This window comes from Anomaloglossus baeobatrachus, chromosome 3 (assembly GCF_048569485.1).
Source record: "Anomaloglossus baeobatrachus isolate aAnoBae1 chromosome 3, aAnoBae1.hap1, whole genome shotgun sequence".
Lineage (NCBI taxonomy): Eukaryota > Metazoa > Chordata > Amphibia > Anura > Aromobatidae > Anomaloglossus > Anomaloglossus baeobatrachus.
In genome coordinates, this window is record NC_134355.1 from 137,269,915 (window position 1) to 137,292,482 (window position 22,568).

At 45.6% G+C, this 22,568-nt stretch overlaps 1 protein-coding gene across 1 annotated transcript in view; it reads right to left on the reverse strand.

Moving 5' to 3' along the window:
- CRIM1 (cysteine rich transmembrane BMP regulator 1) overlaps window positions 1-22,568 on the reverse strand; it is a 943,646-nt gene that overhangs the window by 318,015 nt on the left and 603,063 nt on the right. Inside the window, exons 6-7 of the mRNA XM_075339496.1 lie at window positions 13,490-13,672; window positions 4,515-4,712 (exon numbers count right to left, since the gene is read on the reverse strand). Coding sequence (XP_075195611.1) covers window positions 4,515-4,712; window positions 13,490-13,672 — 381 coding nt within the window. The remainder of the gene's footprint in view (window positions 1-4,514; window positions 4,713-13,489; window positions 13,673-22,568) is intronic.

Below are 22,568 nucleotides of genomic sequence, written 5' to 3' on the forward strand. Positions count from 1 at the left end.
GGGTTCACAATCTAGAGTCCCTATTCCCTATCAGTATGTTTTTGGGAGAGTGTGGGAGGAAACCGGAGAACCCGGAGGAAACCCACGCAAACACGGGGAGAACATACAAACTCCTTGCAGATGTTGTCCTTGAGATCAGCATGATGTAGAGACAAAGCTTTATTTCAGCGATGTGTCACTTATTCAGCTGTTTGCTGTATTGTTGACATAATCACTGTTCTATATGTAGGAGATTATCACTAGAGGACTAGTAATCCTGCTGCCAGGTAGGCCTCCATATTCATGAACTCTGTAAAACCCCACCCTCACTACTGATTGGCAGCTTTTTGCCTATGCATAGTGTACACAGAAAGCTGCCAATCAGTGGTGTGGGTGGAGTTATACAGAGCTCAGCATTCAGAGAACTGCTAGATCTGCAGAAGATAAAACTGTAATTTATCAACGCAGAAGGAAGCAGCCCAGTAAGTGAAACATCGCTGGAATCAGGGTCTCTGTCAATAAGTTATGCTGCTCTCAGATGGGGTAGCAAAAATCTGGAGACAGATTACGTTTAATAAAGAAAAGACGCTTAGTTATTGGTATTCCTATTTATATATGAACTGTGAATGCCCATATGCTCACATGCTATTTCCACATGACACCAGGAGACAGGTCACCCACCGTCGTACACTGGATGAAGACGTGGCAGAGCGGGCTAACAATGCTCCCGCACATAATCCCATGTTTTCTTTTGCTTTGCTCTTCCAATGTTGCTAATTTGCATCCTCTGACTGCTGATTTCAATCAGCTACTTATGCTCATTTGACTGCCTAATCAGAGCCTTGTAATTATTGTACAACAGTGAATGAAATAAGCACAACAATTTACTGTGCTTCCAATTTACCTCAATATGCCCTCTTCAAAGCCCTCAGCAGCAGCGCCGCGCTCCTGGGGAAATTAAAGGGTGTGCAATCTCTCCTTAAACTCAATTATATGATCCTGTGCACAGTCTGCACAACGTCCTATCGAAGAACGCTAAAGAGCAATGGGATGATCAATAAAAATGGATTTCACTAATTGTCCTATGAGAGAACGTGACCAAACAACTTTACTTGAGACTCGTTTCTGCACTTTGCACGTCTTAACTTTCATATGTAGCCAGAGGTAAAATCTCCGGCCGAGGGTAAAGGGCGGCCGGTCGTTTCACACCGTGTTACAGGTTAGCAGAGGTCCTTTCTCTTGCTCGGCTGTCAATCACTTGTTTGGAAAGGCGTGTAATGTAATAATTGCTGTCTGTCTGCGTCCTTATATTCTCCTAGGTTATTGATTACGGCTACATTTCTGACCCTTGGCCTCTTCTAATATGTTAAGATGCATAATTATAGTATTATTAGTGAAGGGTTTGTCCTGTAATAGGGCAGGATTTATTCTCCTTTGTGGGCTTTCTTCCCTGCAGCTGCTGTCTGCATTGCTGTAATCCCTAGGTGGAGGGGGATTACTATTACCCAGTCATTACATTTTGGGTGGCTGGTCCTCATTCCTTCCTGTAAGAGTAGAATAGATAGATCTTCTAGATAAAGGGAACCTGTCAGGTGCACTATGCACCCAGAACCATGAGCAGTTCTGGGTGTATATTGCTAACTGTCCCTGTACCTAGTAGCATAGATAAAGAGATCTTTAAAAAAAAGTATTTCTAAAGATCTTTTATCATATGCTAATGAGGCCAGGGACTAGTCGCAAGGGCGTGAGTTCCCTTGGCTAGTCGGCCCCCTTAGCATGTAATGTGGGTGTTCTAACGTGCTAATGGATGTGCAGCATCAGAGGATGGTCACACTCACATCTCTGCTGCCATCACGCCGGACTCCTGGATATTGGCTCAGTGCACATGATCCCGGACTTTCGGTCATGCGCACTATGAAGCCGGGTGTACGAGTCCTGGCTTCAAACTCATGTAGTGCGCATGACCGAACCTCCGGGATCATGTGCACTGAGCCAAAGTCTAGGAGTCGGATGCAATGGCAGCAGAGAGGTGAGCACCACCATCCTCTGACGCTGCACATCCATTAGCATGTTAGCACGCCCACAGGGGTGTGCTTCCATGCTAAGGGGGCCGACTAGCCAAAGGAAGTAACGACCTTGTGACTAGTCCCTGGCCTCCTTAGCATATCATATGGGAAATACTTTTTCTAAACATCCCTTCATCTATGCTAGTGTATAAAGGGACGGTTAGGCAGGGATTAGCAATATGCACCTAGATCTGCTCATCGTTCTGGGTGCATATTGCACCTGACAGGTTCCCCTTAATCTGGTAAAAACCTTTTTCATGATAACTCCCCATTTCACATAAGCTACTGCTACCAGAAGAGTAAAACTGAGACCTAAAGCTTTACTGCTTCATCTAAGGTAATTGATCCCAGCGCTTAGAAGAATGGAGCGAGCTGTCCGCTCTCTCCTCCTCTCACCACTGATCCTGCTGTTTTCAATAAATGCTGATCGATACAATACATATGCCTCTTAACACCTCCATTCACAACCAGCAAAGTGCAAGAATATTATTTCAGAGAGCTGGGAGCGAGAACACCTCCATCATGGCTCACTAGTATATTCCGCAGTGCTGTGCCATCTTCTCAGCCGGGCACAAATCCACAAGTAGTTGACGACATTGGAAATCATTAGCACAGTCTTTTACATGGAGCCTAGGTGACAGCTGGAAGCAGGGTACCTTTTTCGTAAAGAGGTATTGGACTGTACAGAGTCCTCGCATGAATATTCTCTGTGACATGGATTAAAGGGAACCTGTTAGCAGAATTTTCGCAATTAAACTACAAGATTCCCCTTCTGCAGCTCCTGGGCTGCATTCTAGAAAGGTTCCTCTTGCTATTGTGTGCCCTTTGAGACCTAAATAAACACTTTATAAATTCTTACCTTTTTGTATGCAAATGTGTTTTTATGGTCACGGGGCGGGCTGTATTTCGTCCGTTATTCGCACCCCTGCCGCTGTTCGCCGTCCCCCATTGCTCATTTACATACATGAGGACGCCCCCTCATGTAAATGTGTCCTCCCGAGGTCTTGCGCATGCCCAGTGTTACTCTCGCGGGACTGAGCACTGTGCAAAGCCTGAACGCTGGTGAGGTGATTGCGCAGGCGCGAGATTATGGGCGGCGCTCAATTGTCATCAGCAGCGTCATTCAAGTACCCTCCCATAATCTCGTGCCCGCGCTTTTCCCTCTACCTCCACCGTTATGCGCAAGCGCTGGCCATATGAACCACGATACCTATCAACCATCTTTCCCTGGAGCAGGAAATAGATGGGAGGAGCAGCACACCACCGATCAATAGAGGAGACGCGCCTGCGCATAACGGTGGAGGCAGAGGGAAAAGCGCGGGCACGAGATTATGGGCGGGTACTTGGATGACTCTGCTGATGACAATCACAGCGCCGCCCATAATCTCGCACCTGCGCAATCACCTCACCAGCGTTCAGGCTTTGTACAGTGCTCAGCCCCGCGAGCGTGCCACTGGGCATGTGCAAGACCTCGGGAGGACACAGTTATATGAGGGGGCGTCCTCATGTATGTAAATGAGCAATGGGGGACAGCGTACAGTGGCAGGGGTGCGAATAACGGACGAAATACAGCCTGCCCCCGTGACCATAAAAACACATTTGCATACAAAAAGGTAAGAATTTATAAAGTGTTCATTTAGGTCTCAAAGGGGGCACAGTACCAAGAGGAACCTTTCTAGAATGCAGCCCAGGAGCTGCAGAGGGGGAATCTTTTAGTTTAATTGCAAAAATTCTGCTAACAGGTTCCCTTTAAAGAGAATCTGACACTAGTCTTTTACCACCTAATCTGAGAGCAACATAATGTAGAGGCAGAGACCCTGATTCCAGTGATGTCACGTACTGGGCTGCTTAGTGTAGTTTTACTGTTTAATCAGCAGGAGATCATTATTAGAGGACTACTTGTCCTGCTGCCAGGTAGTCCAGCATATTCATGAGCTCTGTATAACTGCTAGATCTGCAGCAGAGAAAACATTGATTTTATCAAAATGTCCGCAACATCTCAGTAAGTGACACATTGTTAGAATCAGGGTCTCTGTCCCTACATTATGCTGCTCTCAGATGAGGGAGCAAAAACCTGTAGACAGACTCCCTTTAAAGGAGACGTTCACCTATGAAAGTTTTGTTCACCACTGTCCATCCAGCATGATGTAGTACAGAAAATGTCTTCCTGATCCCTACTGCTCCTTTTCTAACCCTCTAGCCTCTTTCAGGTGTGTACAACCCCTTTAATCTCCCATTTTCCAGCATATTTTTATAAAGATCTCTTAATATGAATGTAATTGATTAATACAATAGTGGTTTTTATGCACAAATTTGGTAAATAGAGAAAGAAATAGAGTTCTGAGTGTATTGTGGTTGTACTACACAGAGGTACCATACGGTCAGGCACTCGGTTTATGGGTGTCATCTTTCTAGAATTTGATAATCCAGGGTGTAAAATATGACCGCGCCTGAGTGCGGAGTCCATACCTTCACACACCGGGCAGCATTCTCCGGGCACTTTCACGGGTTTCAGACAGCTCTGGCCGCATGCTGTAGCCACGCAATGTGGCTCGCCGTTAATGCACTGGCAGAAGGTGCAGTCGTCTTCTCTCCAGCGGTCACCATGGCTTCTTATCTGTCCGTTAGCGTAACATCCAGCAGGATCATGCACCGGGTACACGGGATCTGCACGGAAAACAATGTTCTCTGATATTAATACTCTTACAAGTGCTTATTCTACAACTAGGTATATAAAGAAAAAACAAAAACTTACAAACATTTTTTTCATGTATTTATATGTGATGAGCACAGAGATTTCCACTGAGGTTCTCAGCCACTTAAAGGGTTATTTCCATCTCCAACACCCTATCCCATTATGTAGAAGGTGTAATAATAATAATAATATTAGTAAATACCTCCAATTAGAGATGTAGTATAGTTCTCCTCTTTACCTATGTCACTTACCTAATTTGCAGGACATTAAAGCAGCTTAGGTATCCATGGTTACGACCACTAGCAACTATCTAACTGTGACTTTTTGAGTGGTCGTAACCATAGATATCTAAGCTGCAATGTCCTGCACATGAGGAAAGAGACATGACTCTTGCTGCTTCCTTGAGTATAAGGGGCGCTTTGCACAAGCCGATGCTTGCGGTGCCGAGCACGATAGTCCCCGCCCTCGTCGCAGCTGCGATATCATGGTGATAGCTGGCGTAGCGAACATTATCGCTACGGCTGCTTCACATGCCCTCACCTGCCCTGCGATGTCAATCTGGCCGGCGAACCTCCTCCTTATTAAGGGGGTGGGTCGTGCGGCATCATAGCGACGTCACACGGCAGTCGGCCAATAGAAGCGAAGGGGCGGAGATGAGCGGGACAGAAACTTCCCGCCCACTTCCGTCCTTCCGCAATGCCGGCGTGAGCCGCAGGATGCAGGTAAGGTGATGTTCCTCGCTCCTGAAGCTTCACACACAGCGAGGTGTGCTGCCACAGGAACGAGGAACAACATCGTAACATCGGTCCTTCCTAAATTATGGAAATGACCGACGCTACACCGATGATACGATTTGGACGTTTTTACGCTCGAAAATCGTATCAAAAAGGATTTACACACTACAATATCAACTGCGACGCCGGATGTGCGTCACTTTCGATGTGACCCCACCGACATCGCAGCTGCGATGTCGTAGTGTGCAAAGTGCCCCTAAGGCTGTTGTCACACTTGTGTGTGACTCGCGCAAAAATGGAGTCATATCCCCAGGCATGGCCTGCTACTCTCTTTGGACAGCAGAGTGTAGCTGCATAGAAATACATGCCAGGGAGCGGCAGGTCACGGCGGGTGATGAGACTCCATTCTCCATTTGATGATGAGGTTTGTGCACATGTCGGAAGGATTTTTTATCCACTCCTCTTTGCAAATCATCTCTAAATCATTAAGATTTTGAGGCTGTCGCTTGGCAACTCAGAGCTTCAGCTCCCTCCATAAATTTTCTATGGGATTAAGGTCTGGAGACTGGCTAGGCCACTCCATGACCTTAATGTGTTTCTTTTTCAGACAGTCCTTTGTTGCCTTGGCTGTATGTTTTGGGTCATTGTAGTGCTGGAAAACCCAGCCACAACCCATTTTTAATGTCCTGGTGGAGGGAAGGAGATTGTCACTCAGGATTTTATGGTACATGGCTCCATTCATTATCCCATTGATGCGGTGAAGTAGTTCTGTGCCCTTAGCAGATAAACACCCCCAAAACATAATGTTTCCACTTTTATGCTTGACAGTGGGGATGGTATTCTTTTCATTTCTCTTCCTCCAAACATGGCAAATTAAGGCCAAAGAGCTCAATTTTTGTCTCATCTGACCACAGCACCTTCTCCCAATCTCTCTCAGAATCATCCAGATGTTCATTGGCAATCTTCAGATGGGCCGGCTGCACATGTGCCTTCTTGAGCAGTGGGACCTTGTGGGCACTATAGGATTTTAAGCCATTACAGCGTAATGTGTTACCAATGGTTTTCTTGATGACAGTGGTCTCAGCTGTTTTAAGATCATTAACAAGTTCTCCCCCTGCAGTTTTTGTTCACACACTGCGTTTTTTACCTGCGTTTTTGGTCCGTTTTTGCTGCAGAAATTTCTTGAGAAATTCTTGTAACCTTTCTGCAGACATTCCCCAGCAAAACCTATGGCAAAAAAAATTAGCTGTGCACACACTGCGTTTTTTTCTTAAGAAAATTCTTTCAGTAGATTTTCTTAAGAAAAAGAATGAGCATGTCACTTCTTTTCTGCAGCTAACTGCGTTTTTTGCCATAGATAATTGGCACAATAACGCAGGGAGCAACCAGCGGTAAAAACGCACCAAAAACGCACCGAAAACGCACCAAAAACGCACCGAAAACGCGGCAAAAACGCAGGTGCGTTTTTGGTGCGTTTTTTAACACAGGTGCACTCTTAAGAAATTTCTTAAGAAATTTCTTAAGAAAAATCATTTTTCTAGTGTGAACATAGCCTTAGGCTGATTTCTCACCTTCCTCATGATCCTGGATACCCCACGAGGTGAAAATTTTGCATGGTGCCCCAGATCAATGTCGATTGACAGTCATTTTGTATTTCTTCCATTTTCTTACTATTGCACCAACAGATGTCTCCTTCTCACCCAGCGTCTTACTTATGGTTTTGTAGCCCATTCCAGCCTTGTGCAGGTCTATGTCTTGTCTCTGACATCCTTAGAAAGCGGTTTGGTTTTTCCCATGTTGTAGAGGTTGGAGTCTGACTGATTAATTGAGTCTGTGGACAGGAGTCTTTTATACAGATGACAATTTAAGACAGCTGTCTGTAATGGAGGTAATGAGTTAATTAGGAGCATCTCCGTGGTCTGTAGGAGCCAGAACGCTTAATGGTTGGTAGGGGATCAAATACTTATTACTCTCTGCAAAATGCAAATACATTTATAGAATTTATGCAATATGATTTTCTGGAATTTATTTTGGATATTCTATCTCTCACTGTTAAAATTAACTTACCCTTAAAATTCTAGACTGTTCAGGTCTTTGTCAGTGGGCAAACTTACAAAATCAGCAAAGGATCAAATACTTATTTCCCTCACCGTATGTTTTATTTTTTTTGTGGCGTTCAGTGTATTAGCCCAATAGACTTGCTATTAAAGTATGCTGTACTGAGATCAGGGCAATATATATTTCTTTGACACATACCGCTCAGACATATCTAGGGGCAATCCAAGACAAGGGGAATTCCAGCTCACCCAGCGGAAATAATCGACGACGGTGCACGGAAGGAAGGCCACTCCTAGATCCCATCACAAAAACAGATCCAGCATCCAGTCCAGTAGGTAGAATAAAAACTTCACTCTTTATTGAATTTCTATTACAATAGCCATTAGTATGGCTTGGTGTGTACCATACACAAGACATGTTTCGGATGTCGCAGCGTCCTTGATCACATAGACTGGATGCTGGATCTGTTTTTGTGATTATATCTAGGGGCAAGTAGTTAATATTTCTAGCAAAGAGGAACAACTGTTAAAAAACTTCCAAATTCCGAGCTTTGATTAACTTGCAGAGACCCTGTCTAGTCAGTCTGTTATTGGCACTGTTCAGTATACGGTATATAAGAACTCAATTTCAATTCAATTATCTGCCCAACTAATTCTATCTTCTACTATCATTAATCTTAATGAAGACTTACAGGAACATCTTAATTTCACAAGTTCTGATTGTAGGAATGGAAGATCGCTGTCAATAATAATTTATGCATGCCCTTGCTGCAGTGATAATGAAATGGGGAAAAAAAAAAGTGTCTCGCTGCTGATTTGTAGATGTTTAATGGCAAACAAAACATGTACACAAGCCCAGCGGAGTTTTATTTTGCCATTTTACAATGTCTTTGTCCTTAGATCTTCCAAAATAAACATTTTTTTTTAAGTGGCAGGCACACAACAAATGGAAAACTTCCCTAAACGAACTGACAAACTGACAAACCATCTTCCTTAAAAAGATCTACCCATTCCCCCCCCCAAAAAAAAAGTCGGTGTCCTGCTGCTGAGACTCCCATAAATCAGCTGTAATCTAAGGAGAGGCTGGCAATAAAGCTGGGTTCACACTAAGCGACAGCGACAACGACATCGCTGTTACGTCACCTTTTTCTGTGACGTAACAGCGACCTTGTAAGTCGCTGTTATGATCGCTGCTTAGCTGTCAAACACAGCGACGCAGCAGCGATCATAACGTCGCTACATGTGCAGAGAGCAGAGAGCCGTGCACACTGCTTAGCGCTGGCTCCTTGCTCTCCTAGCTACAGTACACATAGGGTTAATTACCCGATGCGTACTGCAGCTACATGTGCACAGAGCAGGAGCCGGCGCTGGCAGCAAGAGCGGCGGAGGCTGCTAACGAAGGTAAATATCGGGTAACCAGGGAAGGGTCTTCCCTTGGTTACCCGATCTTTACAGTGGTTACAGCTTTCCGCAGCTGCCAGACGCCGGCTCCTGCTCCCTGCTCGCTTCATTTGGTCGCTCTCTCGCTGTCACACACAGCGATGTGTGCTTCACAGCGGGAGAGCGACGACAAAAAAATGAAGCAGGACATTCAGCAACGAGCGGCGACCTCACAGCAGGGGCCAGCTCGTTGCTGGATGTCACACACAGCGACAGCGACGGGACGTCGCTGCAACGTCACAGAAAATGGTGACGTAGCAGCGACGTCGTTGTCGTCGTCGCTGTGTGTGACACCACCTTAAGTGTCCAACTCCATAGCAGAAGTGAAAATGGAGCATTTTATGTAAATACCTTTAGTTTTAGGGTTCGCTCACATCCACATATAAATACAACAGGCGCAATCTGATACAAAAAAAAAAAAATCGCATTGAAACTCGGATCCATGTTATTGAATTAGGCAGTGCTGATCTGTGATTTTTTTTCTCAGCTGTAATCAAGCTGTGGAAAAATATGACAGCATGCTGCGTATGGTCACCGAGACTCGCCAATGCAGGTCTATGGGTGCGAGGAAAAAAATGGACAGCACATAGACCATCCGTATGCAGTCCAATTTTACAGATACAGTTCCATTATGTAGCAGAGAACACTGTAAATGATCCTGTAAATGATTGTAGAATAATAGCTGCTGAGGAGAAAAACGCATGTCATACGGATGTGGGGCGAGAAAAAACATGACATATGGAATACCAAACGGATTTCACACGTCCAACTTTTCTGGATGAAAATCAGCGCTAATTTATATATGCAGATGTGAGCAAGCCCTGAAACTGGGGTACACTGTGACTTTGGCCACGACAACAGTGTCTGTCTGAAGTTTGGTGCCACTGCTACATTGCAGCACTATACAAGAGAATGGGGTCACATTGCAGCACCTACACTAATGCAACAAGCAAGCTGCAAAACAAATGTAACAAAGTTTGATTTTTGGCGACATACATGCAGCTTTGAAGGTGCTGTGATGAGAACTCATTCTCTTGTATAGGCCTAAGCCACACGGCGAGAAAATCGGTGCGAGTGGAGTGCAATAAAACATCGCATTCCACTCGGACCAATATTAGCCTGTGTGACAGCGCACATGAGCGATTATTTTCTCAGCCCTAATCGGCTGAGCTGAGCTGTCACTGAGGTTAATCGCGGCCACCGCTGGATCCTCCAACAGTGACAGCTCAGCCGATCGCGCTACTCACCTCAGTTGCTGCTTGGAGGTGACCGGAGCGGCGGTGTCTTCTGCAGCTCCTGTCACCTTCCTGCTGGAAGCGACGCTGGAGGTCCGTGGAGTACGCCGGATATGGAGGGCTTTTTGGGGCTTATTAAATTGGTAATGAGGGAATGTGTTTGTGTTTTTTATTTCTAATAAAGGATTTTTTCATGTGTGTGTATTTATTTACTGTAACTTACAGATTAATCATGGAGGGTGTCTCATAGACGCCTGACATGATTAATCTAGGATTTAGTGGCAGCTATGGGCTGCCATTAACTCCTTATTACCCTGATTTGCCAACGCACCAGGGCAAATCGGGAAGAGCCGGGTACAGTCCCACAACTGTCGCATATAATGTATGCGGCAATTCTGGGCGGCTGCTGACTGATATTGTTAGGCTGGGGGGCTCCACATAACGTGGAGCTCCCCATCCTGAGAATACCAGCCTTCAGCCGTATGGCTTTATCTGGCTGGTATTAAAATTGGGGGGGACCGCACGCCATTTTTTTAAATTATTTATTTATTTCACTGCACAGTATAGACCCGCCCACCGGCTGCTGTGATTGGGTGCAGTGAGACACCTGTCACTCAGCGTGGGGGCGTGTCTCACTGCAACCAATCATAGGCGCCTGTGGGCGGGGAAAGCAGGGAATACGAGATTGTTTAATGAGCGGCCGGCTTTTTCAAAATAGTAAAAGCCGCCGCAGCAGTGAGAAAGCCGTGCAGCGCCGCGCCGGGGATCGGGGAACAGTGAGTATGAGAGAGGAGGGGAAAATGACCGACAGACTGTGAGAGAGGGACAGAGATAGTGACGGACCGACAGAGAGAGAATAGAGACCGAGAGGGAGAGACCGACTGACAGAGAATAGTGATTGACAGACATTGGGAGACATCGCTCGTTTCCAGTGTTTTAGGAAACATGCGAGAAATGTATTCAGAAAATCGGATGTCACTAGGATGGTGTGAGTGCCGTCCCGTGACATCCGATTTTTTACACGCTCCCATAGACTTGCATTGGAGAAACTCGCAGTAGAAACTCGCAAAAAAGCAGCATGCTGCGATTTTTTTCTCAGTCCGATTTGGACTGAAAAAAATCGCAGATGAGAGCTGAATCATTCACTAACATGTGTCCGATTCCAATGCGAGATTTTCTCGCATTGCTCTACTGCGAGAAACTCGCAAGTGAGAAGCAGCCCTTAAAGTCATAGTATGACAGAGCTGACTGCATTTGTGTCCATCATATAATTTAGAACATATTTTCAGCTGCTGGAAGCAGAGTTTCTAGTGAATGACAGCAAGCCGTGATCTTAAAAACGCTGAAGAATTAGTACAGAAAATATATTGCCAAACTGTAAAACTTTTGATTGACCGATGAATAATACTTATTTGCGGAAACCAAAAATCCTTTAAAGGGAACTAGCCACCAGGATTTTGCTATATGAAGTAAAGGCAGGGCCATACTGGCACTAAGATACTGAATCCAGGCATAGCTTTTGTTGAAAGATCGGATGTTTGGTTGTTGAAATATCTTTAAGCAAAGTTCCAGAAATACACTGCACCTTGACTGACGAGCGCATCGGGGGCGGGTCTTTGTGGGTCGGGTCCTCAGTATTTATTCTTCCTCCTGCGTCTTGTATTGCATGCCCCCTTTTTTTATTGGCAGCAAGTGTGCATTGCCACAGTAATTATGTCTTCTATGTCTTCATTAACATGGTGCTGGAGTGTGCATACCGCGATCTCTGGTGCCATTTTATTGAAGACACTGAAGAAGACTATGAGCAGCATCGGCACGTGCGCAGATTTTTTTTTACATCTGCACAAGCGCTCTTGCCGCTCAATCTTCTCTGCAGTGTCTTCAATAAAGTGGAGCCAAAGATCGCGGCATGTGCATGCGTGGAATCCAGCGCCATTTTAGTGAAAACATAATTACAGTTGCACTGTGCATGCGCCGCCAACAGCAGCAGCATGGCGCAATATTTACAGCGAGGACCCGACACACAAAGGCCCGCACTGCTGCACACGTCAATCAAAGTGCAGTGCATTTCTGGAATTTTGATTAAAGATATTTCAGCAATCAAGCATCCGATCTTAAAAAGGTATGCCTGGATTCAGCATCTTAGTGACAATATGGCATTGACCATACTTCATATAGAAAAAATTCTGGTGGTTAGTTCCCTTTAAAGAAGAGCTGTCACCAGGACAAAAGTGACCAGTTTTTTCTCGTTTTATTCTTGCCGCTCCCCTGAGTATGCTGTATTTTTTTTTCTTTCTTTCTTTCTTTTTTTAAATCCTCCATATGGTTTGACAGAATTGGGCCTTTTGGCTAATCATTATGGTCTCCATAAGGGGGTGTGGCTCACTAGATTCTCTGGGGGCGTGTCATCAGACTGCTCTCCAGTATCCACCTGTGGGCCACACCTCCGTGCAACAGAATACAAAACATAGCACTCTACATATAGGCCCATATCATTGGAACAATATGGTGGATTTACAAAAAAAATAAAAAAAGATTACTAAGGAGAACAGAAGGGATAAAATAAGAGGAAAAACTGATCACACTTGTCTTGGTGACATGGCGTCTTTAAAGCCCTCTTCATATTAACCTATTAACCCTTTTAGTAATCACAAACTATGTGATCACAGATTGAAATATATAGCATGCCCAATCCATCTTTCTCCCCTGTAGTAATCTATTCAAAAACATCCAATTCTTTTAGGACCAGACTGCAGAATATAGGCAAGTCCACGTCTTCATACCACAGTACTCTAATTCACGCAAAGGTGCAGAAAATGGCTGTATTATATGGGCCATTTTGTTTTCTAATGCCTTGATTGTTTTCTCACAGTCTCCTTAAAATCTTTACCTTTTAACTTCAAAGAGGGAACATTGTGATATGTAAAATTACATGTAAAGAATAAGCCTGTGATGTGGTTTCCAGCTCTGCAGATGTGGTTGTGATGAGGCTTTTTGCAGCATTACTACCTGAATGCACCCTTCCGGAGTAACAAATGTCTGTAATATTTGCCACAAAATCTCTAATAGTCTAAAAAACAAGTCTATTGGGCAAGTATAATGCATGCAACCTGTGACAGTTATAAGAACACACCAATAAATCTGCTCCGGGAAACAGAATTTTTTCATATTTATAGGTATGTAACAAATACTTGCTGTAGACGTCCTGCTGATTCTCAACAGGTATCCCACTGTTTGCATCTCCTGGTAATGAGTCCTTACTAATGCTGACAAATGACGTTACCTTCACAAACTGGGCAGCACTCCCCTTCTGGCACATAATAGCGGTCACAGTGCAGCTCTCCGCACTGAGCGGAGAAGCAGATGGAAACACCTCCCTGACACCGACAGAAGCGGCACGCGTCCATACGAAACATATCTCCATCGTAATACTCCACGTTATTAAATATACATGCTGGCTTTGTCTCTAAAAAGAAAGGAGAAGAATAGAAAACATCATTTTAATATTTGTGACTTACTAAAATATAATTTTGACTTTATAAATTTCATAACATAGGAAAGAATCTAACTGAGCCTAGGTTCACATTAATACAGCAATCTACAAAAAACTAGACTTCAACGGAAACCCCAACAAAGACATTCACATGAAGGTGCTGAAGACCGACGGAGTGACTGCAGGCGCTGTGTGGCCTCCATCCTGGCACTGTTCATGTTTTTCAAATGTGCACAAAGACGAATACTGCCAGGATGGAGGCCAGACACATACTGCCAGGATGGAGGCCAGACACATACTGCCAGGATGGGGGCCAGACACATACTGCCAGGATGGGGGCCAGACACATACTGCCAGGATGGGGGCCAGACACATACTGCCAGGATGGAGGCCAGACACATACTGCCAGGATGGGGGCCAGACACATACTGCCAGGATGGAGACCAGACACATACTGCCAGGATGGGGGCCAGACACATACTGCCAGGATGGGGGCCAGACACATACTGCCAGGATGGAGGCCAGACACATACTGCCAGGATGAAGGCCAGACACATACTGCCAGGATGGGGGCCAGACACATACTGCCAGGATGGAGGCCAGACACATACTGCCAGGATGGAGGCCAGACACATACTGCCAGGATGGAGACCAGACACATACTGCCAGGATGGGGGCCAGACACATACTGCCAGGATGGAGACCAGACACATACTGCCAGGATGAGGGCCAGACACATACTGCCAGGTTGGGGGCCAGACACATACTGCCAGGATGGGGGCCAGACACATACTGCCAGGATGGGGGCCAGACACATACTGCCAGGATGGGGGCCAGACACATACTGCCAGGATGAAGGCCAGACACATACTGCCAGGATGGAGGCCAGACACATACTGCCAGGATGAAGGCCAGACACATACTGCCAGGATGGGGGCCAGACACATACTGCCAGGATGGAGGCCAGACACATACTGCCAGGATGGAGGCCAGACACATACTGCCAGGATGGAGACCAGACACATACTGCCAGGATGGGGGCCAGACACATACTGCCAGGATGGAGACCAGACACATACTGCCAGGATGAGGGCCAGACACATACTGCCAGGATGGGGGCCAGACACATACTGCCAGGATGGGGGCCAGACACATACTGCCAGGATGGGGGCCAGACACATACTGCCAGGATGGGGGCCAGACACATACTGCCAGGATGGGGGCCAGACACATACTGCCAGGATGGGGGCCAGACACATACTGCCAGGATGGGGGCCAGACACATACTGCCAGGATGGGGGCCAGACACATACTGCCAGGATGGGGGCCAGACACATACTGCCAGGATGGGGGCCAGACACATACTGCCAGGATGGGGGCCAGACACATACTGCCAGGATGGGGGCCAGACACATACTGCCAGGATGGGGGCCAGACACATACTGCCAGGATGGGGGCCAGACACATACTGCCAGGATGGGGGCCAGACACATACTGCCAGGATGGGGGCCAGACACATACTGCCAGGATGGAGACCAGACACATACTGCCAGGATGGGGGCCAGACACATACTGCCAGGATGGAGGCCAGACACATACTGCCAGGATGGAGGCCAGACACATACTGCCAGGATGGAGACCAGACACATACTGCCAGGATGGGGGCCAGACACATACTGCCAGGATGGAGGCCAGACACATACTGCCAGGATGGAGGCCAGACACATACTGCCAGGATGGAGGCCAGACACATACTGCCAGAATAGAGGCCAGACACATACTGCCAGGATGGAGGCCAGACACATACTGCCAGGATGGAGGCCAGACACATACTGCCAGGATGGAGGCCAGACACATACTGCCAGGATGGGGGCCAGACACATACTGCCAGGATGGGGGCCAGACACATACTGCCAGGATGGGGGCCAGACACATACTGCCAGGATGGAGGCCAGACACATACTGCCAGGATGGGGGCCAGACACATACTGCCAGGATGGAGACCAGACACATACTGCCAGGATGGGGGCCAGACACATACTGCCAGGATGGGGGCCAGACACATACTGCCAGGATGGAGGCCAGACACATACTGCCAGGATGAAGGCCAGACACATACTGCCAGGATGGGGGCCAGACACATACTGCCAGGATGGAGGCCAGACACATACTGCCAGGATGGAGGCCAGACACATACTGCCAGGATGGAGACCAGACACATACTGCCAGGATGGGGGCCAGACACATACTGCCAGGATGGAGACCAGACACATACTGCCAGAATGGAGGCCAGATACATTCTGCCAGAATGGAGGCCAGATACATTCTGCCAGAATGGAGGCCAGACACATACTGCCAGGATGGAGACCAGACCCATACTGCCAGGATGGAGGCCAGAAACATACTGCCAGGATGGAGGCCAGAAACATACTGCCAGGATGGAGGCCAGACACATACTGCCAGGATGGAGGCCAGACACATACTGCCAGGATGGAGGCCAGACATATACTGCCAGGATGGAGGCCAGACACATACTGCCAGGATGGAGGCCAGACACATACTGCCAGAATAGAGGCCAGACACATACTGCCAGGATGGAGGCCAGATACATATTGCCAGGATGGAGGCCAGACACATACTGCCAGGATGGAGGCCAGACACATACTCTCAGGATGAAGGCCAGACACATACTGCCAGGATGGAGGCCAGACACATATGCCAGGATGGAGGCCAGACACATACTGCCAGGATGGAGGCCAGACACATTCTGCCAGAATGGAGGCCAGGCACATACTGCCAGGATGGAGGCCAGACACATACTGCCAGAATGGAGGCCAGATACATTCTGCCAGAATGGAGGCCAGATACATTCTGCCAGAATGGAGGCCAGACACATACTGCCAGGATGGAGACCAGACCCATACTGCCAGGATGGAGGCCAGAAACATACTGCCAGGATGGAGACCAGACACATACTGCCAGGATGGAGACCAGACACATACTGCCAGGATGGAGACCAGACACATACTGCCAGAAAAGAGGCCATACACATACTGCCAGGATGGAGGCCAGACACATATTGCCAGGATTGAGGCCGGACACATACATGAAGCCACTGATTGGTCTGCTACGTATAGAGAAAGACACACGGAGGAAGTGATTGACAACACAACGAGGACATTCACTCCCTTCAGATATCTCCTAGCTGGAGATAAACATGTGGGTTCAGTGCCCCAAACCAGTGAGCTACTATAGAGCCCTTTTTTAGCTGTTGAGCTGTATATAGTGAAATTCACGTTCTCCTATGAACACCAGTCTTCAAGAGACCCTAGGCCATCATGGCAACCCATCGACACACAGTGATTGCGATACAGGTGCGCCAATGGTCTACACATTGCTCTGCTGGAGCACAGTAAATGTTACGGTCAGAGATTGACAGAGACATTTAAGAAGTTAACAGCCGCAGGCTCAGATCCACATGCAGCTGTTAGAGGCAGACGATGGCTGAATAACACAGCCATCATCTTCCTGGAAAAATGCCTGTATCTAAAAAGGGGAACTGTCCAATCGTATAATCTTCAATCTCTGAGAATAAAGGGGGTGTTACACACAGCGATATCGCTAGCGATGTCGCTCGTGAAAGCACCCGCCCCCCGTCGTTTGTGCGTCACGAGCAAATTGCTGCCCATGGTGCACAAAATCGTTTGGAGCAGTCACACGTACTTACCTTCCTAGTGACATCGCTGTAGCCGGTGAACCACCTCCTTTCTAAGGGGGCGGTTCGTGCAGCGTCACTAAGCGGCCGCCCTATAGAAGCGGAGGGGCGGAGATGAGGGGGACGTAACATCCCGCCCACCTCCTTCCTTCCGCATTGCCAGCGGCCGCAGGTAAGCTGCAGCTTGTCGTTCCCGGGGTGTCACACGTAGCGATGTGTGCTGCCTCGGGAACGACGAACAACCTGCGTGCTCAACAGTCAACGATTTTTTAAAAAGGAACGACGTGTCAACGATGGACGATAAGGTGAGTATTTTCCATCGTTAACGGTCGTTCCTTGCTGTCACACGCAACGACGTCGCTAACTATGCCGGATGTGCGTCACGGAATCCGTGACCCCGGCGATATATCGTTAGATCCGTCGTTGTGTGTAACGGGGCCTTAATGTGGGACAGGAATAGTTACCTGAGCCACTTTCACTTCCCTATCAGAGGTCAATGGACAGTAGGTACTATACAGTATGTACAGTTGAAATCAGAAGTTTACATACATATCTAAAAAGACACATACACATCTTTTTCTCACTATTTGAGATGAAATCAGAATAAACCTTTCCCGTTTTAGGTCAATTAGGAACCAAAATTATGAATATTTACCAAATGCCTACATAATGAGAGAGAGAATGCTTTAAGGCATTTTTATTACTTTTTGCAGAGTCAGAAGTTTACATACACCTAAGAACACCATCCCAACTGTGAAACATGGGTTTGACAGCATCATGTTGTGGGGTTGTTTTGCTGCAGAAGGGACTGGTGCATGTCACAAAATAGATGGCATCATGAGGAAAGATTATTATGTGACAATACTGAAGCAACATCTAAAGACATCAACCAGGAACTTAAAGCATACTGCCAAACTGGTTACAAAGTGGCTTAAGGATAAAAAAAAAGTCTATGTTTTGGAGTGGCCATCACAAAGCCCTGATCTCAAACCTATTGAAAAAGTATGGGCAAAGCTGAAAAGGCAGGTGCGAGCAAGGTGATCTACAAACATGGCTCAGTTATACAAATTCTGTCAGGAGGAATGGCCCCAAATTACTACCAACTATTGTGAGAAGCTTGTGGAAAGATATCCAAAACGTTTGACAGAAGTCACATAGTTTAAGGGCAATGGTACTAAATACTAATGAAATGTATGTAAACTTTTGCCTTTGCAGAAAGTAATAAAAATGCCTTAAAACATTCTCTCTCTCTCTCTATCTCTCATTATTGTATATATAATTTTGGTTTCTAATTGAACAAAAAACGGCAAAGGTTTATTCTGATTTCATGTCAGATAGCGAGAAAAACATAGATGTGTCTTTTTATATAATGTATGTAAATTCTGGTTTCAACTGTATATACATACAGGAGATATATGTATAATATAAATATGTAATATACTTAATGTGTTCTAAGGAAACAATCACTAAGAGTTAAGTTAATACTTCATAATTCTAGAGTAAAACCAAAGACAAAAAAAGATAAGAAACACATCCTTTATATTTTATGCACGTTGCTCTTTAGAAAAAAGTGTCATACTTATTTTGTCCCAAGTCTTCAATAAAGCCAGTGTATGTCACTTGAGTTATTATACTATTTACCATGCTGTCCTGAAGCAAGCAGCTCACAAGTGACACCTATTATACTTGACTAATACATATATGGGGGCAATCTATCTTATAACGGCCAGACTGCAACTAAGTTAAAGTTGTGCTGAGAGGACGAAAAAAGTCTTTACGATTTATCCGGAGTCCCAGTGGAACATCTATCATCATCTATGAGGTGAAAGGCTTGAAATGGGCAGAATCTCAGTACTTTCTGTTACCTGTGCCACTTCAGCTCCTACAGCACTTCCATAAATTATACATGCAAGGGAATGTTGTTGAGAAATGATCAAACTGCATGACAATGGACCGTCTGTATACAGCACTCAACTTTATTACATAAAGGCTTAAGATGCAAGCTACGTGCTGGCTTAACCATTGATGTCAAGGCCAGTAGACCCATTTGGCTAATGAAATGGTTTACAAGGAGCAGAAATAATATTCATACAAAATTACCCTAGTTTGTACATGTCAATGTACAATGTACTGCCTAAAAAGTTGAAGGAGAACTTTAGCACTAAAACAATAAAGGAGTTGACTTCAACTTTTTATTGATGGCCAGTACTTAGGATTCCGGAGGGGTGGATGGGCAGTACCCAGCTGAGGCCACTAGAGTTCTGTAGGAGATGCTTTGTAAAGACTGAATCAGAATTCAAAATATAGAGGTAAAAATCATTGGTTCACTTGACATGGAATGACCCTTCCGGACAATGTTGGTCACAACTGATTGGCAGGGGTGTTGCGTGTCACACTCCCACCGATTAGATAGTGGTGGCCAATCTTTAGGATTCTGGCGGCAGAGATCGGCAGTACCAAGCTGAGGTCACTAGAGTTCTGACAGAGATACTTTGTTCCGGCAGAGTCAGAGAACTTCCGGCCAATGTTGGTAACAGTTTATCGTCAGGGGTGCTGCGTGTCGCACACACACCAATCAGATAATGACAGCTTATCTCTTAAGATATAGGCAATCAATAAAAATGTGGTTGCCAACTCCTTTAACAATAATAAGTCCAATATTAAATGGATCTAATCTGTCAATAGGTAGCAAAATATATCCAACATCAAGTTCATCTAGGTTTGGTCACATTGTGTTTGGTTTTCCCAAAGTGTGTCTTTCTGTGAGGGATTTACCACTCTAGTCCCCAGTTGGGGAGGAGTAAAACCTACGCTGGCGGTCCAGACCACTTCACCTTCAGAAGTACCCCTGGAATAAGGGACAGTCAGAGCTCCCTAGCCTGAGGGCCAGTTTAGGAGCCTCTATTTCCAGTTACTACGTTACCATCCTGACAGCTAGATTTTGTGGACCTCAATGGAGGATAGCCTAGTTAAAAGGCATATTCCCAATCATATTATCATATGGCATTTGACAATCATTGCTCCTTAAAGGGAATCTGTCCCAAACTTTTTGCTACCTCATCAGAGGCGTATTTCACTTACTGGTTTGCTTTCTGTGGTTTTGATGAACTCATTGTTTTATCTGCTGCACATATACAAGTTCTCTGACTAATAAGCTCTGTATGACCTCACTCACATAACTGATTAGCAGCCTTTTGTGTGTACTGTGCATAGGCAGAAAGCTTCCAACCAGTTGTGGGGGTGGGGTTATACAGAACTCATATATATGGAGGACAACATGGCAACAGATTTACTAGTACTCCGATGCTAATCTACAGCTACTAACAGTGTTTTTATCAAAACTACAGCAAGCAGCCCAGTAAGTGACCCATGGCTGGTATCAGTGTCTCTGTCGCTACATTATGGCGCTCTCAGAGTAGGTGGCAAAAATATGCTGAGAGATTCCCTTTAAGAATGGATGGTGGTTACTTCTCAAACCCAGTTTTGTAGTTTTTGCTGCGCAGCAATCAACACATTTTACATTTCTTGTTGCACACTGCATTGAAATTGGTTTCAGAGACCGTTTTTGGAGTGTTCAATGAAAATGGAGTGTTGAAATTGCTGCCTCTCTCCCATAGGGCTTCACTTTCCACATTTCATAGACTAGCTTGAAGCGTGTGTCCTTTTATATGGCGAAAGACGTCTGGCAGGATCTGAGCAAATGTATTGTGTTTATACTATTAAATCAAGTTGTATGTTCTCTGCAGGAAGACAGCTTTAAAAATGCTGCTATCACAAGGATCATTTTCGTCTGGGCAGATCTGTGCTATAACTCAGCTGCGGTCAAGATAGTGCATTCAATGTTCTGGCCGTTGATGGTCTATAGATTTTGACGACAGCAGAAAGCAGTATTTCTTTTGGTTTATTATTTTGCCTCTATCTATTGTACGTCAAATGCAATCTGGAGCGGCAATCGTACTTAAACAATTTTAAATCACGTTACAAAAAACTAGACGCCATTTGTCACAATCCATACAATTGGCAGAATCTGATAAATCATACTACAGAGTCGTAGACTGCTCTCGATCAACTGCTTGGTGGTTAGTCTGTGCTTATTTACTATTGTTATCTAGATTCATGGCAAAGTGCGTCATGCTGAAAAGTCAAAATCAATACACTTTTGGCATTTGATAGATACTGTGTAAATGATTTGTGCATCTTCTTTAGTTTTATGACATTGGATCTGTCTCCCATATGTCTATGGTCTTTACTTGGACTTATTCATTGCATCAGGTATGATCACCGTTTAGGGAGCAAAGCTGTTAGGTGTGCTCGAGGGGCACAGAAATACACCCTACCAAATTCTACCCAATTGTGTCTGCTTACAATGTGACTAGCTTGCTCAGCTTTTATGTATTGTTATATGTTGTATATCTAATCCTCTTTACCCTATTTAGGGAGTTGTTTAGTGGGTTCAACTGAAGATAAAAAGAAACAACCAGCTCACCGCTGTAGTCAGTGTCTTGCAGTCTGGAGCTCGGATACGTTCCTTCCAGGACAGAAGTAATAAGCTCCACAGACTTCAAGCTTCTTTATTCTTAAAATTCATATGAACAGCTTATGCCATCTTTCCAATTGTTATTCCTCTACGCGTTTCTGATGACAGGCATCCTTAATCCTATCATGATTAAGGGTGCATGTGATCTGAAACGCGTTGAAAATAACAATTGGAAAGATAACATAAGCTGTTCAGAAACTGGATTTTGTGGACCTCACCTGAAGATACCCAAGTTAAAAAGAACCTGTCACTAGGTTTTTCTGTTAAAAGCTGCAGCTACCACCAATGAGCCCCTATATACATAATTTTAGAATACTGTATATAAGAGCCCAGGCTGCTCTGCATAACATAAAAAACCCTATATAATACTCACCTAGGTGGTGGTCGAGTACAATGGTTGTTGCTGGTTGCGGGTCCGGCACCTGCTCTCTGCTGCGACTGCTGTCCTCCTTTTTCTCAGCCCAGTGTAGATGACATGTCCTGTGTCACCCACACAGTCTGGCATTGTGGTCCTGCACAGACGCTCTTTAATCTGCCCTGCTAAGGGCAGATCAAAGTACTGTAATACGCAGTCGCGATGGAACGTAAAAGACTGCTCGCGCATGCACACTGCTATA